The sequence below is a fragment of the Aedes albopictus genome, chromosome 2 (assembly GCF_035046485.1).
Source record: "Aedes albopictus strain Foshan chromosome 2, AalbF5, whole genome shotgun sequence".
Lineage (NCBI taxonomy): Eukaryota > Metazoa > Arthropoda > Insecta > Diptera > Culicidae > Aedes > Aedes albopictus.
The window spans coordinates 225,719,157-225,739,000 of record NC_085137.1 but is presented as its reverse complement, the minus strand read 5'-3'; the positions used below and the strand labels follow the sequence as shown (position 1 = coordinate 225,739,000).

The following is a 19,844-nucleotide window of genomic DNA, read 5'->3' as shown; positions in this document are numbered from 1 at the left end:
AAGATAATGTCTTGCTAATGAAGTTTCATAAACCTACATTCATGATAGACACAAATACGTAGTACTTGAAAACAGTTTGATACTATTGTCTGAAAGTTTTGATTTGTCGTACACTACAGTTTTCAGTAAATGTCCCATAATTTAAAAGACAGAAAATTTTCTTATTTGTTCAAACCACCAACGGACGCCTAAATACCTTGTCAAGCTATGAAAGTGCTGTTCTTGAAATAAAATTCAATTGAATGTGACTGAGAGCAATTTTAAAAAATTAACAGCCTTCAAAAACGGCCTCTGAGGCGTGGACGTTTTTAAGATCCATATGTTCAACATTATTTTTTCAAAGATTTATGATTAAAATTACTAAATGTTTCTATGTCATTGTTAAACCAGTGTCTCGACTTTATAGTCCAATAGATAAATGCATGGTTTATCGATTGGATGCAGGTGAACAATGTCTTCTAAAACTTTCGCATTTTTTATGGGACATACTGTAAAATGAAAATTTGATTTTTTATGCACTTTTAGAAAAGTTACAACTCGTTAAATGTTTTATGAAGAAAAATTGCTAGTTCCGAACATTATCTACATAAATGTAGGGTTTGATGCAAGTAATAGACCGTTTTCGCAACCGAGGCTTGTTTCTGCAGATTCAGTGTTCATTTCACAAACAATTATGAAACCTGACTTGCGACATATCAATCTTCATGATTTTGTATATCAAGAATGTTTGAAAAGAGTTCAGATGTTTTTGGTCATATTGGTCACCATCCTGGTCGTTCCGGGAATTTGGCGCAACCGGAAATAAAACATTCCTCACGCAATTGTGAAACCTACATTGTAAAACTTTCGACTTCATGATTTTGCAAAGCAAGTGCTGTAACCTTGGGTATTACAAAGTTCGTTTAACCTTCACGTCCCTACCCCCGACTACTCATTTTCAAAATGCTGGCATTTCGTTAATTTTCATCCGATTTCTTTTTAAGTTGCCTCAATCGACCATAAATTGGTGAAAGTTTATGACACTAAAGTGGCCATGCAATATCCGGAACCATTCCGGAGATATTCCGAGTTGTACTATGGTCAGAAGGTGGGAGAGGGGTATGTTTTGCCAAATGGCTAAAAGTGATTATTTCGTGTGTTACTGTATTTGAAATGCTCCCGCGGAACATGTTTCATGTGTTCCAGAGCGGCTATTTCAGTTATTACATATTTCAGTCAATTTATTCTGCCCCATTCTCACGAAGTCATGGAGATTGATACGTCGCGCGGCATGTTTTTTTTGAAAACCAGAAGTGTCCCCAATGAGGCCCCGCGGAACCTGTCACGGGGTCAACTTAGTCAAATCTGGTTATCGCAGTTGTGTATCACTGATTGTTCGCAATGAGAATTTCGCTGAAAATCGATGGTTCAAACACAATAACAAACGAAATAATCACTTTTAGCCATTTTGGAAACTTCCTGACCCCAACACAATGCGGAATATCCCCGGAATGGTTCTGGATATTGCATGGCCACTTGAATATAATGACTATTTAACCACTGAAAGTTTTGAGTGTAGAATACAGTCGATCATTGACAGCAATCAGTGGATACTCAAGCATTTTTTTTTGGAAAAAAAATATATACAACCCTGCATGTTCTGGAAACCGTCAGGCCAAATTTTCTTAAATATTTTGAAAATTGGCATTTTCTTCATTGATTTCAGATTCCAGAAAAAGTTGTTGATGTCGCGGCTGGAAATTGCAACCACCCAACAAAGCAAACGTGCTACTAGATTCCGGTAATGCGCCATTCAAGAAGGCTTTATTTTTATTCTGTTAGTTTCTAGCAGCAATATTGTTGGTTCTTGGCGTGATTTTCTAACAAAAAATGACGATACTTGAGTTGCGAAGGAGGACGATGAATGAGGTTCAAGCTCTTGTAAGATTAGATTCGATTAATTTTATATGACATTAATTATGACAATACAACAAAACTATACATGCGTAAATGAACACAAGAAAAATATCTGTTTGAAAATTCAAGTCAACCAAAATGTTTGAGCATTGGTTTCTTTTCGGTCAAATATTTGACTCTGTGCATTGTCATCTTAATCCTCTAATACCCAACCGCACGTTTATATGGGGTATAGTTTGAGCATTTTAGTACTTCTTCTTTACTGGGCAATAAAAACTATTATATTTTTGGCTGATATTTAGAACTGTTCTGTATATCTCTGGTTTTTGGTGTCTTTTAAAATATATTTTCATTTTTCAAAAATCATTAAAAAAAATGTTTTGGCCACCTTTTTGATGTCATAGTTTCTTTTGTATTCCATCGCAACAATTAACATATTTCTATTTTTTCCTCAATCATTTAATTATAGTCAAAGAATTTAGGGAGTTTCCAAAAATTTCTAAAATTTCAAAAATTCTAACAACGTGTTTTCAAAATGATTTCGGTATCCCAAATAGACTTTTTGTTTTCAAAAACAAAAATTAGAAAAATCAGAAACCAAAATTCACTAAATCGCGAATTAAAAAGAAACACCTTCCAAAACATGTCTAAATCGATTTTAGATGACAAAAATATATTCAGATCAAAATATTGGTTTGCACTAGCATTAGGCAAATCTGGGTGAGACATCGATTTTTGTGAATCGATTCGAATCGGATCAGTAGAATCGATTCACCGATTTAATCGAATGCTTTGAATCGATGTTTTCACATCGATTCGATATTATAAAATATCACAAAACTATAAAATGTTTCGTTTGCTGCATGTAGTTCAAGTTCATGGTATTTGTGCACATCAAACACTTCACGAATCTGATTCGAAAATGGATATAACGTTGAGACAGCATTCTGAAAGAAAATTTTAATATTTTTGAAACGAAAGAAAAATCCTGAGATCCTGAGATTCCCCAGAACTCTGAGAAGTATTCCCATATAGTACTGGGATAAATTTCGCTCAGACTGCTAAGAGAAATTCCTCCAGAATCTTTAAAAAGACTCCTTAAGAATTCTGAAAGGAGTTTCTCTAGAATTATGAGAGAGGTTTCTTCAGAATGCTGAAGTACACCAGAATCCTGAGCGACATTATCTAGAAAAGAAAGGAAGACTCTTCCGGTATCTTGGTAGAAATTCCATCTGATCTCTATTAAGGATTTTCCAAGAATCCTGAGAGAGATTACTCCTTATCTATGAGACGGATTGTTTCAGAGTCCCGAGAGGAATTCTCCCAGAATCCTGTGATAGATTGTCTCAGAATCCTAAGAGAAGCTTTCCCTTGGGATTCTCCCAAAATGTTCCTGAATCCTGAGATGAATTCTCCCAGAATCCTAAGAGGAATTCCTAGAGCGTTTCTTCCACATTCTAGAGATAAATTATGAAAGATTCTCACAAAAACAAAAGATTTTCGGATTTATCATGAATTCTCCAGGGGTCTCCAGTTAGCCTAGTGAATAAGGCTATGGATCGCCAATCCGGAGACGGCGGGTTCGATTCCCATTCCCATTCCCAAGCCCTTCAATTAATAACTGTGAAAATGCTTAATGAACACTAAGTTGAAAAGTGCCTGGTCAAGTCCAATGCGAACGTCGAGCCATAAAGAAGAAGAAGAAGAAGAAGATGAATTCCCCAAGAAATGACCCTGAATCCTAAGGGTAGCTTAGAACCCTAAGAAGGATTACTCCAGAATCCTGAGAAAGGTTCCCTCAAAATACTGGCCTAGATTGCCAAAGACACCTGAGATATACTCTCACAGAATTCTAAATCTTGAAAAGAATTCCTCCAGAATCCTTTAAGTATTCTCCCAGAACTCCCAAAATATGCTATAATGGATTCCACCATTAGGATGCTGAGAATAATTCTGCCAGAATCCCGAAAGGTATTCCTCAGAATTCTCCGAGTGGTTCCTCAGCATCTTGAGAGGAATCATAAGAGGGTTAATTAGAATATCTAGAAACCTACGAGTATTTTTTTTTCGAAAATCTGATAAGGATTCTCCCTGGAAGGGATTACTTAAACTTCTAGAATGGGCTTCCCCAGCATCCCGGGAAGGATTCACTAGAATTCTGAGGGGTGTTCTCAAACAACAGAAAATTAGCGCAGATTCCAGAAAGACGCAGATTCCCCTAGACTCTTTGAAATGACTACCCCTAAACTTCTGAAAGGGATTGTCCCAGAATTCTGAGAGTAATTCCTATAGAGTTCTTTAAACTATAACACCAGAATCTCATGAGAATTTTCCCATAAACTTGTCAGGGATTGTCTTTGATTACTAAGAGGGATTCTCCGATAATCCTGAGAGTGATTTCTTAGAGCAACCCTTCTTCTAATAGGAATTCTCCCTGAATTCTATTAAGGATTTTCCTAGAATTCTGGGAGAGATTACTCCAGTTTTCTGACATGGATTCTCTCAGAATCTTTAGAGGGTTTCTTCCAGAATCCTGAGAGATTTCCTCAGATTCCCGAGATGGATTCCCCTGGAGTCCTGTGATGGATTGCCTCAGAATCTTGTGAGAAGTTTTTCTTCGGGATTCTCCCAGAATGCATAGACGGATATCCCCAAAACTCCCTGACGGATTCTGTCAGAATCGTGACAGGAATTCTCCTAGAAACCTGAAATTGTCCTGCAGTATTGAAAGACATCCCATTAGAATCTCCAGATATTTCCCCATAACCCTGAGAAGGATCCTAAGAGGGGATCTTCCACATTATTAAGAAACATTAATCTAGAATCCTGAGAGGGATACTCTCTTCTTCTTCTTCTTCTTGGCGTAACGTCCTCACTGGGACAAAGCCTGCTTCTCAGCTTAGTGTTCTATGAGTACTTCCACAGTTATTAACTGAGAGCTTCCTCTGCCAATGACCATTTTGCATGTGTATATCGTGTGGCAGGCACGAAGATACTCTATGCCCAAGGAAGTCAAGGAAATTTCCTTTACGAAAAGATCCTGGACCGACCAGGAATCGAACCCGTCACCCTCAGCATGGTCATGCTGAATACCCGTGCGTTTACCGCCTCGGCTATATGGGATACTCATCAAAAATAAAAAGGTCAGAATCAATTTGGAATCATTGTGAAAAAATAGTATTTTTGAATCGAAAGAAAAATCGAATTTGAAAATCGATTTGGTCGATTTCGTGGGGCTTCATCATCGATTCTCAAAATCGAAAAATCAGAACAAAAACATCGATGTTGCCGAACATCGACTCAAAATTGCCCAATGCTGGTTTGCACAGCAAACACTGATCGAAAGTTTCATATTGTTCGGAATATTGAAGCCAATATCGTTTGAGATATATTAAATAACCACAAATTGTTCGTATAGACACCATTAGATCACAAACGAAGATTAGCCAGAACATTTTCTCAATTAAATAAAAACACCCTAATTTTGTTTTCTATAATTTATTTCTATCCTTTTCTTCAACGAGGTATCAAAGTGATGAAATGTAGACAATTTGATGCAAATGTAGAAACTATTTCTCATTCGTTTTGGTGCAATAATAGGATAGTAATGGAGCACGCAAAATCATCGATTGATGAAAAACCCGACGGAAAGCTTATATCTTAACAAACGAATTACATTAAACGTGGAATTTTGATTCCAAGGACGCAATTAACTTGTTTGAAACAATTAAATCGTAGCTAATTAGAAAACTTGAGAAACGCGAACAACATTGAGATTTTTTGAAATGCGAATTAGGTAAACAATTGAAAGTTGTGGAGTACAAGGTGGGTCTTCACTTCCTGCTGTACATTTTAAAAGTTCTATCGTAAGCATGTATTGGCACTTTATTTTATTCTTGAACACTGAAGAGTTGGTCAATCCTTGCTATATTGCCACTATGAATAATACTTTCTCTGACTTTATCGTTAAATTAAATTATCTATCGTAGCTATACTGTTTGATTTGACGTTGTATGTATGACTTGGATTTGTCTCGTTTGTAAGGTCAGTTACAGTTGGTTGAAATTGCTTTGAGGAAATGGTATTTGTGCATCATGTGTGCTAAGCATCGATATGTAGGTAATATTTATGGTAGAGAACTTTTTCGGATCACCTCGAATGCGCTGTTTACGACGATATCGGCACTCCATCAGTGACTGTCGAATATTTATAGAGTTGAACTATCCGAATTGGCAGTAGTACAAGATGCGACAACATCATGCATAAATCTTCTCGTTTGACTGACCGTTCGAATGTTGTGTGCTTGGGCTACGAAATGCCAGTCACTTTGATTGGAATCTTCAACTGTGTGTCCGGTTATTGAAATGATGACCAGTTAACGATTTGGACTCTCATTTATTATTTACACTCATAAAAATTACAAGCACAACATCTTACATCCTTAATAGACAGATTTTTCTGAACGTCTTTTTGTGTTGTTTTTTTTTTGTGTCCTCTACGAAGATCTAAGGAGATCGCCTAATCTTAATTTACTCTCACGGATTTAAATAAACAAGCATTTGCGAAAGGTAGCGTTTTTAAAATTCATTACGATCGAAACACTGACAAAATGGTAAAATTTTGTAGAAAGATGGCTTATCTGACTTGAAACACTTTATAAAAAAGCTGCGAATAAGTTGCTGACTTTTGACCTAGTTGACGATTTGAGTTTTTGAAATTTGAATTACGGGCTATCTAGCGCTTCGGTTTGAACTGGTACGGGGCAGGGAGAGCGGCGCGCTAGACACATGGCTAGCACCAGGTGACGGGTGCTACTGGAGGGACGACTGGGCCGGCCAGTTCTAATCAATCAGCAACTCGAAGTGTACGGAGCCCAACCGTTCGTGTCTGTCGTGCTTGATGTTGCGGGCCCAGGCCTTGCACTCGATGTTGATGATGATGCCACCTGGAAGGACAAAATAGTGTAAATAAATGGGAAAACAAGTTTGTTTAATATTCATAAAGCTGGAATAAATGGCCCGAAACATATAAAAAATATGAGAAGGAAATGCATACAACTTTATTACCTTGAAATTTGATGAATGAACATTATTGTTCCGTTGTAATTGAAAACAAATTATGTTAAATAGCATATGTTCAACTTAAGCCAAATCTGGTTCTTGCCAGGGCCCAGCCCATCTAGGTCATCCGGCACAAATTTCCCAAACGGAGGAGAACGTGCCTCTGAAGCTAACCTACTGATACCAGGTCATTCAAAGTGGAGCATAATTACACAGCGTAACAAAAATTTACTTTTTGTCTGTCTCAAGAGCAAACTTATGTGTCTCCGAAGGATTTTGGGTCGCTGAATCCGAATCCGGGCTCAGATTTGCTCTAACACGTCACAATTATGAGCTATACCTCAATTTATAGGGCAAAATATGCGATTTTGGGCTTTTTTGACAGCAAGTCATTAAGCAAGAAAATATTTTTTTAAGCAATCAAAAGGTGAATTGGTCAATTAACATCTAAATTAACGACTCATGCAAAATATTTCGTTTTACCTAATCAAATTTGATAGTTTAAGCGATTTATGTTAGGTACGATATTTCCCATACAAGTCACCCTCCAAAAGTTGCATGCAAGTTTTCATCTTAACTTAAAATGCTAAAATCTATCAAATTTGATTAGGTTAAACGAAATATTTTTCATGAGTCGTTAATTTAGATGTTAATTGGCCAATTAACCTTTTGATTGCTTAAAAAAATATTTGCTTGCTTGGTGGCTTTCTGTCAAAAAAGCCCAAAATCGCATATTTTGCCCTATAAATTGAGGTATAGCTCAAAATTGTGACGTGTTAGAGCAAATCTGAGCCCGGATTTGGATTCAGCGGCTCAAAATCCTTCGGAGACACATAAGTTTGCTCTTGAGACAAAAAAATGTTGCGCTGTGTTATCATTATAATTTTCTCAAGTTTTATTTCAGCATAAATTTTATACTATCATTACAATCTGGTCAGTATAAATACAAGCCAACTGTAATCAAACGTTCCTTCTAAAATGTTTTAGAATTTTGTCTAGCTAACATGCTTATTAGGCAGTGTAATAAGTTCGCTGATAGAAAATGATTGTTTTAGGTAAGAAATGATCGTGTCAAAATTTGGAGTCCATTTCTCAAGGCTAAGTGGTCCCTCAAGGGGCCTAAAGTTGTTAAAAATAGCCAAACATCATTTATGACATTTATGGAAATTTACCCTATTTTGCTCAATAACTTAACCATCACCAGAGAAGAGAAGGCCCTCTTCCGAGTCAGAAATTGATTAAAATTTCATGTTGTTGGTCGCGACATCTAGCGGTTGAAACCACACTTTTTACACGGAAAATTTCAACCGTATTGAAACGATAGAGCAAAGTATTTTGGAGGCAGGTATACCAATTCAATAATTGATTCGCAAAAAGGTTGTGTTCAACTAGAATGTATTTCGGGGACACAGTCAACGTTGCTTATTCATTAAAATCGTAAAAAGATACGCGATACAAAAATGCGGGGAATATGCGTATGGTAACTAAGAAAAATGGGTAAACACCATTATTATGCTTTATAACAGCTTGCAATTGCAAAAACATAGTTAGTACGTCTACCATATTATTGCCATAGTGGTCGAAACAACATTTGATATGCTCTCAATGAAACAAATTATCAAAAAATAAAATAATCAATCATTGATATGACGTCATTTACAGGGGGATAACGAAGGGCCAGAATCATCTACCCAGCATTAAATTCAACATGGCGTCCAATGTTTTTGTTTTGATTGCTTAATTCATGGAAAAAAATGCGCTGGAAACATCGACACTGCTTCGCTGCTACTTATAATATCGTGCAAAGTGATAAGGAAAGAGAAACAATCATCAAAAACAACGATTTCGTTTGAAATGTGTAATTTCTGAAATAAGCACTAGCAACACACGAGCCACACACCCGAAAATCAGGAGCAAGTTAGGGTAAACCGACCAGAAAGTGGGTACCAAAACGCGCCGTACCAAAAATGATGTTGGGTGGAACGGCGATGTACCGAGTTTGACAGCCGTGTCGCCCCACTGGTCATTTATTCATTAATTTTGTTCATACCTGAAAGTTATCAACATACTTTGAGCCATGCAGTTGTTTTGACGTTTAGACACGATGGAAACGAAATGAGCAGAAACAAAATAAATCGGGTCGATTTTCGACGTCAAAAATTTATAACTTTTCGTGTGGTCGATTTGTTCTAAGATGCCCTTCTCTTCTCTGCCTTCACGTACCAGACCTCCGACAACTCATTTTCAAAATGCTGGCATTTCCGTTAATTTTCATGCGATTTTGCAAGTTTATTATACTCAAGTGGCAATGCAATATCCAGAACTATTCCGGAGATATTCCGGATTGTACTGGGGTCAGGGGGTTGCTAAAATGGCAAAAAGTGATATTTCGTGTGTTATTGTGTTTTAACCATCGATTTTCAGCGACATTTTTGTTGCGACCAGTGAAACATAACTGCGATAACCAGATCTAAATAAGCTGACCCATACGGATCCCCGTGACAGCTTCCGCAGGGCCTCATTGGGGACACTTGTGGTTTTCAACCTAAACATGCCGTGCGACATATCAATCTTCATGATTTCAACTGACTGAGTCAGAAACAATAGACTGAAGTCAGTATTAACTAATATGGCCTCCCCGGAACATTTGGCACAGGTTCCACGGTGGTGTCATCGGGAACATTTCTGGTTTGCAAGCAAAACATGCCGTGCGACGTATCAATCTTCTCGATATCGAGAGAAACGGGTCAGAAAAAAATGACTGAAGTATGTATCAACTGATTTGGCCGCTCCGGAACACCTGGAATAGGTTCCATGGAAGCCTCTCAAGCACAATAACACACGAAATAATCACTTTTTGCCATTTGTCAAAACAGACCCCTCCTTCACCCCCTGACCCCAATATAATCCGGAATATCTCCTGAATGGTTCCGGATATTACATGACCACTGGAGTATAATAAACTCGCACCAATTTATGATCGATTGAGGGCGACTTTAAAAAAATCGGATGAAAATTGACGAAATGCCAGCATATTTAAAAAAAGCTGTCGGGGGTCGGGTACGTGAAGGTTAAAGACGACCTAAGAACGGGTGGTTCGACGAGATGAATGTTGCCAGAAGCCGGATACTGGTATCGGGGACCCGGCAGAGCAGGGAGCAATATAAGAAAGCAAGACTAGCGGAAAAATAAATGTTAAAAGCCAATAAATGAAAATGAATTTTTGAATCACTCTAGCCTAAGAACACGTCATAATTATTGACCATAACTGTTAATTGCTTCATGAACCTCTAAATAGAAAGGTCTTTCGGCCTTGATTTCCAGTCTCTATTGAAAAATATTGTATTGTATTTTTTTACTGGCCTATATGTATGCTTTGATAATCAAAATATACACATAAGAACTAATACTAACACGTTGTCCACTATTGATACGATACCCCATCCATGAATAAAGATCGGTCTTGCTAAAACTACCACCCGAGTACGACGAAAATCTAGTGCACATCCGAAAACCCCAGTGAACGCGTGTGAACCCTCATCATTGTCTGCTGCCGTTGTTCCAGTCCACTTTGACCATCGAAGGCCGGTCCGCGAATATCCGCCGAGTGATTTCGGGATCGGTAAAAAGTTACTGTGCGTTTAACAATAATTCCATCGCAAAAAGAAAAAAAAACGTGAGGAAAATGTGATTGCTCAGGCGTAAAAGAGTATGGAACAGAATCACATGCGGAGATTTTATGAAACTGTCACCCGAGCAGAAGTGAATAACAATCTCATAACAAAATGCGTTATTTTGGCAAAATAACAGAGTAATGAAATCAGTTATTTTAATGTTATTAACATAATATATTTTGTTATAAACTTGCGTGTCATAAGCGGCAAAATAACAAATATCATAACAAAAAAATGTTCCTAGAAGACCAATTGAATAACATGTTTTGTTTGTGTCAATAACAATTTAATAACAATGGATTTGGAAAATAGTTCAATAACAAATTTTGATCTTCAAAAGTTATTGATAACAAACCATGTCGATGTGTTCATAAAATATTAAGCTGACATGAATAATAATTAGAATAATAAGATAGTAAATACGGAATGCTGTAAAGAACTAAAACTAAACTTAAAACTTGTTCTTGTTGTGATATTGTTTATCAAATATTTGTATACTCTCAATATCACAATAATAACTTAGTTTGCTCCATAACAAAACATGTTATCTAAATTTTTGTTTAATGGGAGCATATCACTACACGCTAAGAAAAAGTTACTCTAAAATGAGTAAGATTCACACAAAACTGAGCTAAACTGGAACAGCTGAAAAAATGAGTAAATTGCATTTCCAGCGATAGCGCTGGCCCAAGTGCAAAAATCCAACTGGTTTAAGCCGTATAATATTCTTCGCATCATCAAGAATATTATACGGCTTAAACTGATGAGATTTTCGCACTTGGGCCAGCGCTATCGCTGGAAAAAAATTTACTCAATTTTGAGTTGTCCCACTTTAGCTCCAAAATGAGTGAATTTTCTGACCGTGTACCTGGATAATAACAAAATAAGATTGTCCAACAAAACATGTTGTGGAAAAGTAATTCCTTGATAAGTTAATTATAACAAAACAAGATATAAAAACAGGTTATGTTATTGTGTAGTTATTATTTTGCTATTCTCTTCTGCTCGGGCAACATTCCTTCCCTTCCCCGATGACCGTAAGGACGTGGCCGGCGCAGGTACTGACAATATAAAGTTTTGAACCTTCAAAATTGCACATTGAGGATGGAAAGCTACACCCAGGCCCCATCCATTTGGTTCCCTGTGCAATGTTGACTGTTCTAATCAGTAACGGAGTAGCAACTACGAATTGGGTTTTTAAATTAAGAAAAAATCAATGATTTTTTATTTTTAAACAAAAGAGCACCTTTTTCTGAGCCGCTATGATTTTTTTCAGATTTTTAGAACTTTATTTTGGTATCTAAAATCAATTTCAAAGAGATTTTTTTAAATCACCTTTTGACAGCTGGGCAACTGCTTGACAGCTCCGCTCAGTACAAAATGCGACGAGGGGTGATTCGACAAATCGCTCCCATACAAAATTCAAATTGATTTTTAAATAGGTTCCCGGGCTCCAAAATTGATGAAAATTTGGATTTCGGCTCAGTTTGGCATGCAGATTCAGAATATGGAATTATCTCAACACCACTAAAGAAGCCAATTGTACGGTCATCTCATGCTCATGCTCATGCTCAATCAGCAGAGAATCAGGAAGGAGTTGACGGCTACGTTGAACAATTTGGTGGAGCCTCGTAGACGTGAGATTAGAGTCGCCAAGCTTCTAATCGCACAATGCTGTGGGAATATGAATAAGCTTGATTTTTAAAATTTTCGATGAATAAGCTGTTATTCAGCAGTCATTGTTTCTTGGGTTGGACCAGGACCGAGACCATTGCATGGGGCGGATACTTCATTCGGAGTACACCTGATTTTTTTTACTCGGGTCTTTTTTTTTGCTATTACTCAGTCAATTTTGAACCAATTGAGTTGATTTTTTGTACACATATAGTACTAACCGTGCACATGTGTACATGAGTACAACATTTCATGAGAATCGGTTCAAAATGGATTGATTTATATAAAAAACCAGACCCGTGCCAAAAAAATAAACGGGTGTACACACTCACCGCTACGAGTTGTAGGCCTTCAAGTGTCAAGTAAGTCTGTTCCCTGTCGGTTCAGGATTGTTTCGAATTTGGGAATCCATAAATGCATTTTTGTTCCCATTTTTTACATTCTTCTGCCTCTTATAGCATACCTACTTAACCATAGCTACATGACCCCTTACACTATCATAGACTCGCCTTCCACCTCTTATCCCTTTCGTGACGAACCAGCACAATTGTGCTGTTGAGCGGTAACAGTTTTGCATATTTTTTCATCTGTTTAGACTTTGTTTTATGTGATGTAAACTGTTTCAATAATTCAGCCACTACTTATACTTGTATGTGTACAAAAAACTTTTGTTTACGTTGCCTGTGAGATTTACCACAAGAAGGTAAACAAAAAGTGGACAAAAACCGTAAAATATGAAAAAGTTTTATCTGTCGCATATTTTTCATTTCCGATTTATCTAGGTAGTCAAAGCTAGAAACCGGAAGATAAAGAGTAGTTCTTTCAAATAAGGGAAAATAGTTGCTGTTTTGTTGGGAACTCTAAGAGTTCTGGAGAGCCAAAGTTGAGCAATTTGTATGGAAATTTCGCTTTTTTGCGCTCCGTCTCGAGAGGGTTATTGGAATATTTGATGCTGGAGGCCTGGGAAGAGTTTCTGTTGAAAACCAGTCTCAGAAAAAAAAAATCCAGTAGGAATCATGAGAGGAACATCAGAAAAAAATCCCGGGAAGAATCCATGAAGCCATTAAGATATTTTCGGGCAAAACCTGGAAGAATCCGGGACAAATCCCTGAAGAAATTATAGTAAAATGTCGTATGAAATCCCAGAAAGAAGGACAGAATCCTGAAGGAATTCTTTAAGCAATCCCTTGATGTATTCGTAAAGGAATCACGTGAGATTGAACAATCCAGGAGGAATTCCTGTAGGAATCTCTGGAGGAATCCTTGCAGAAAGCTCTGGAGAATTTCCGGAGGGATCACTGATGGCTTCTTTGAAGGAATCTCTGGAGATATTCCGGCAGAAATCAACGAAGGAATTTCATCATGATTGCCTAAATGAATTCTGGGTGGAGTCAATGAAGAAATAAATCTCAGAAATCTTAGAAAAAAATGCCTAACGAATCATAAGAGAATTGTGTATGAAGAGAATTGTTGTAATGAAATAACACGTGGAATCTTCGAAGGAATCCCGAAAGACATCCCATAAGTGAGAAATCATTTAGAATAATTCCTCCAGAAATCGTTGAAAGAAACCAAGAAGAAATATCTGAACAAATCCGAAATCAGTTCCTGAAGGAATCCGGGGAAGAATTTCCTCAAGTAATCCCAGGACTCCAGGGGGAATCTCTGAAAAATTTCCGGGAGAAATTCCTTGAGAATTTCCGGGAGAAATCAAGAAGCAATGCAAGATTCCTGGGGTAGATTCTGTGGAATCTTTATCCACAGAAGAGATCTCTTAAAACTATTCGGGGAAAAATCACTAAAAATGCCAGGTCACGAAGAAATTCCATCAGGAATCTCTAATGGAATCCCAAGAATAATCCGTAAAGAAAACCTGGGAGGAATCTTTTAAGATTCCTAGGAGAAATCTATCGAAGAATTACGGGAAGATTTTCTGGTACGTCGCTGTTGGAATCCCTGATGGAACTTGGGAGGAATTTCTAAAGGAATTGCGTGATCGATCCATAAAGAAAACTCGAAATAAATCAACGAAGGAATTTCGGCAAAAATCCCGGGAACAATCTCGGAAGAAATCGTTTCAGGAATTCGGGGAGGAACTTTTGAAGGAATTACGGGAGATATCTTTGACGAAATCTCTGAAAGATTACTAGAGATATTCCTAAAAAAAAAATCCCTAAAATAATCTCGGGAGAAATACCTGAAGGGAACTCAGAAACTGAAATCGCCATTTGGCAAACGAAGTTCGTTTACTCGGAATTCCTTAAATTTCGCAAGGATTTTGTTTAACCGACTGACTTCACTCAAACTGGAAACATTTGTACAAAGGGTTTGTACAAATGTACCAACTGGAGGATAACGTGCCTTTGGAGTCAGCCTTGTGACACCTGACAACTCAAGCCTGGAACATATGGCGTTGAGGTTTGCGTTTATTTGACAGTTATTTCAAGGGAAATCTGTTGAGCTACTGTCTCGCACAAGCAAACCGGGCACTCCAGCATTTCCACATGTTTTGACCAAGGCGCTGTCCATTAACTACGTTGACTTACTTTGACTTCTTTGGTCATATCAAGAGGGTTTTGCACAAAGGAAAGGTTTTGGGAGTTAAAACCCCCCGATGCCAATATTCCATGCACCAGGCACCCTTCAGCCCTTTGCAAAGTTAGGAAAACTCCTTGTCGCCTTTTCTGTGCACTGGCCAGGACGGGCCGAAAAGGAATTCCATTGTCTGTATTTCTAATATTAATTTTAATTGTGTGGCAATCATAAAGATACGCCATGCCCAGGGGCTCGAGTGAATTTCTCACTGTAAAAACAAAACTGGATCAAAAACAGATTCGATCTCACTGTCTTCGTACCAGCAATCCTAATCCCTAATTCATAAACAGATAGGCATGCTCATAGGCGCCAACTTGTGACATAGTTGGGGGGGCGAAGCTCTCCAAAATTGGACAATATTCAACTTTTTTAAGCTCAATGTACTAGTTTTCACGTGAATATAACTAAATAAGATGAACTGCGTCGATATTTTTCGAATTTCATTGATTGCGAGAGGTCTCGCCCCCCCAGCTACGTCACAAGTTGGCGCGTATGGGCATGCTGAACGAGCTCTAATCCAGCGTAACCTGGCGTAACACCTTGGAAGGGTAATTAACGGAGAGCTTTGCCGAAAGAAGTATTAAGATAAAACATGCAAATTTCGGCAATTAAACTACTATAAAATGTACTTCCATCTCTATTTAGATCCAGTTATCGAATGGGTGCTGTAGCACTGTTTTAAACAAGATAAAAAATATATGATTGATATGTTTTTCCCCAAATACTTACGAATTGGACGCTCGAAATGCACCGCCACCAGGGGGCTCAGATAGCCCTCGGAGTTCTCGTACGGGTAGTAGTATCCGGGGAAACCACGACGCGGGTAATACTTGATTGGTCCGACATTTTCGATATCGGCGGGATTCTCGCCTTCACACGACACCCAAACGGTGTTCATCTACGGAGGAAAGAGTTCGAAAGAAGATTATTTGGCACAAAACACAAACGCGTCATCTCCTCTTACGGTGTGCTTCTCCTTGTCGTCGACGGTCTTGATGTACTCCTGGAGGTCCTTGGGCATGTTTCCGGGCAGGTTGGCGGAGTCGTTGAAGAATTCCGGGATCCATCCGTAGATCTTGTTCAGCTTCAGGAATATGCACGGAGCGCTCTTGTGGTAGTTGTAGTGGTTCTCCAGGGTGCAGGGGCCGTACTGCTTGATGTCCACGTCGCACACGGTCCTTGGCGGTGGCAGATGGGTGTAATCACAGTTGTAGATGTTCTGTCCTCGGCCGGAAATCTGACCGGGTGTTCTGTAGTCTGTGGTGGGGAGGGCGGGGAATATTTGTTAGCGCTTTCTATGATCACATTCATACGTGTGGGATCATGAATTATGACGGCATTGTTCAACATCGCCGAAGAGGTTATTAATAGCAGAAGATCATATTCTCCGTCGTCGGGCGTGCCGTGCCAAGTGAAACCCGTCGTTGGCAAGGGTAACCTTTTCCACACATTCGGGAGCGACTCACATGATCTGCCAAATTTGCACGACATCACAAGAGTGAAGTGACACCGTAATGGTATGTATCATAAACAATACGAAAATAGCATTTACATCTGGCACGACTCCATTGGTCCATTATTTTATTAATTAGAAGTGAGGAATGGATTCCCACTAGTTAAAGGGGTCGGCACGGGGACGACAGGGGGAAATGCACGGTTGGCGTAAAAGTTCATTGTTTCCCTTATAATGAACATTTTTGGAAAATATTTGCCAATCGCTGCAACAACAGTGGATAAATGTGAAAATTGGAATATTGAATCCATGAGTTTATGAATCGCAGCCTTTCCATTGCAAAAGTTAGGTAAATAATATTGCAAAACATGAAAAACATTTCCAGGTAGAAGTTCATACATTATGAGAGGTGAACCAGCGTTTGGCAGAAAGCCAATATAGACAAAATATTAATAAATTAATAAAGACAAAAAAGTTCATTGCCTATGAGCGCAACATTTCATTTGAGTTGATAAAGGTCGCGTCTACGCGATTCGTGCGTATAGCTTGAAATGCGCTATTTCTTAACTATACATTGCGTTGATAAATCCCAGTGGAAGTTATTTCAATTTGTCGATGTTTTACCGTCTCTAATTATGTCCCCGGAAACAAGATTGTACCGGGTCCAAACGAGGACATTTTTCAAATGCGATACATTCGATTTCCAATGCGGAACGAATCGGCGAATGCCTAGACGTACATACATGCTGCACTAATTGAGCGTTGCGAGGAAAAGTCACGAGGCACGAGAGTGCCTTCCGAAACCGTGTTTGATTTATGGCATAGCAAAAACAACATCACATCTCTCTGCTGATCTTACCTTGGAGGAAGTCGTCCAGTGCATCAGTCCATTGCTTGTAGTTTTTCTCTTCGGTGCCCTTGTACCAGATGAGCGTACTTTCGACGTTGTCTTCTGACGGGAGTGGACGGAAACCCAGGCCTGGAAATAAAGAGAAAAATAAATTGTTTGATTAATCATCAATATGTATTGTTCATTAGTTTAAGCATTTGTTTCTAAATTGTTTAAAATACTATTGTTATACTAGGCATGAATACAATGATTAATTTGTATAATTGTGCGATTTATTTCGTTTTCAGTCAGTTTCTAAAATTTGATACGGTCTGCAGTTTCCTGATCAAAATGTATACTTTTTTAAATTTATCAAGATTTGTTTAAAAATAATCACAGATTTTCCAAGGCCACCTTTTTGCCTACCTCGGTGACCTAGAGCACATAAGTTAGGTTTCTTCCTAGAAACATTAAATCAGAATCTTCGTGATTCGCACTAGGGCAGATCCGGTAAGCGTCAACTCAACATGAACCGAAAATCAGTTCATCGATTCCATCCATTTCAAGTTCATACAGTTCGTCATCGCCGGTAACGCTGCCGCCTAATCGCAAAGTGAACCAGTTTAATCATCAACTTCCCGCCATTATGCAATCACTCTATGAATGACCGCACGATCTGGAACCACACAGTCAGTGACGGCCTCAGAATAGATGAATGAATGCATAAGTTTGAACTTCTCGCCGAGATATCCACACACCGACGTATAAATGTTGCGTTCGCATCCAGAGCACTACTCTGGAGTCGCCGCGCCACGCCGATGCGATGCGCTGGATGATATCTATCCGCAGATCACCCGGGGGCGGTCGGCCGGCCGGCGGTGTAAGCATTATAATGACCCAATTTACAACCGTTTCTCGAAATTGATACGGCGGCCATAGACGGACGCGCTCCTGATGAATGCCCGGATGAGCATTTAACGTCATTCCCACGCCGGGTGATTTATCTCGGGCTGTTACTAGGTCGGTAAGTCGCGGTTGATTGACGGATTTACTTGCGAAGTGCTGCCGATCTGTGTCTGTATGTTTCCAAGGGCAAATTTTTATGGAGAAAACTGAAGACTCGACGTGTTGCTTGATTACGATGGCGGAGCAGCAGCACAGTCGATTGCGTGGATTTAAGGCGAGAATGAAATCCATGATTCGAAAAGGTTAATTAAGTAGAGCTACAACGCAAAGAAGATCATGTTTCTGGTTTATACGTATCTGCAAAGCTAAGTACTGAGGAAGTAAATATATACGCTTCCACAATTATACAGCTCGAGCTACATGACTAGGTTACACTGATATCACAATGGGTAAAAAGTATCTATAACTCAAGGATGCAAGGGCCCCTATAGCCACATCTGTGAAGGCGTGGGTATTCAGTATGACCATGCTGAGGGTGGCAGACTGGCAGGTCCAGGAACTTTTCGTTAGGGAAATTTCCTTAACTCTTTGTGTATGAAGTATCTTCGTGCCTGCCTCTCGATATACACATGCAAAATGGTCATTGGCAAATGAAGCTCTCTTAGGGCAGCAGGGACAGGAGTCCAGGGATTTGACGAACACACCCCCACCCCTCCCCGCTTCTGCGAGTCAGGTGGGAGCCTAGGATTCTTTTCTAAGCAATCCATATCCTCACAACAGTGTAGACCTGCCACCTTTGGCACCGGGAGGTGACCGAGTATCGGGGCATACGGATTGCTCAAGCGGAGTAAGCGTAGGCGTGGCGAAAGCCCAGCAGTGAGTTCTGCTGGAACTCTTCAGAAATTCCACACATCCGGAAGCAACTCTGTACAAGCGACATGGCACCGCTTCCAAAGTGTTACAACCCAGCTAGGAGTGCTTCGGGCTCATCAGGAAGTACACCAGTAAGTTCCTGATTATGGTTTACTGGTCGGTTATGCTCTGTAATAGGTAACTGAGATGGTACACGCTTGGGTAACTAGTATACACAAGTGAGCTGGTAGTGACGGCGTTCTATCCTCTTAGTAAGGTCAGGTGACACTGACTTGAAACGGCCGGCGGATGGGCTAATGTCGGCGCTGACTTCCGTACCATAAAACCGTGGCGTGGCCTTAAAGTACGTTCCTGACCTGTGTCCAGCTTGGGCAACTGACTGGGTAGAAGTGGGTTTAGATGAACACTCCTGATTAACGCTGATTTGGCTCTGAGCCCAGTCCCCCATAAGGGCCTAGACCAACCATCGAGTGGCTTCCCTGCTTGCACAGATAACCAACAGGATCAGTGGCGACTACTTCATTTGCAGTGAGGGGTAGCGGCTCTAAGGGAACCCAACAGAAATGACTACCAAATTCATGAACAACAACAATGTGGAGAGGCAGAGGCAATGGCAAACCCACCAGCGAACAAAAGGCAGCAGAAGGTTTCACATGAGGAGCACGAGGCGGCGTGGCACCGGCCGAGGAAGTGCAGATGACCGACGCGGACCTCACTCGAACACTGAACCGCAACAGGAGCGGTCTACTAAAGATGTTGGTAGTTGCCGAAAAGCTGGACGAGCTGCTCAGCTACACGAGCGAGCGGACTACCATCAGCAATGACCTGAAACAGGGCCGACTGAAGCTCCGCAAATCGCTGGCTCTGACCAAGAATGAGTATGA

General features: G+C 39.5%; 2 protein-coding genes across 5 annotated transcripts in view; both read right to left on the bottom strand.

Moving 5' to 3' along the window:
* Positions 1-19,844, bottom strand: part of LOC109401394 (protein madd-4) — a 902,383-nt gene that overhangs the window by 240,328 nt on the left and 642,211 nt on the right. The window lies entirely within an intron of this gene.
* On the bottom strand, positions 6,272-17,344 carry LOC109401376 (sodium/potassium-transporting ATPase subunit beta-2; the record flags this gene model as incomplete). Its single annotated transcript, XM_062854671.1, has 4 exons — positions 6,272-6,841; positions 15,629-15,797; positions 15,864-16,156; positions 17,212-17,344. Coding segments are annotated over 4 exons (699 nt in total), but the record flags the coding sequence as incomplete, so codon positions are not given.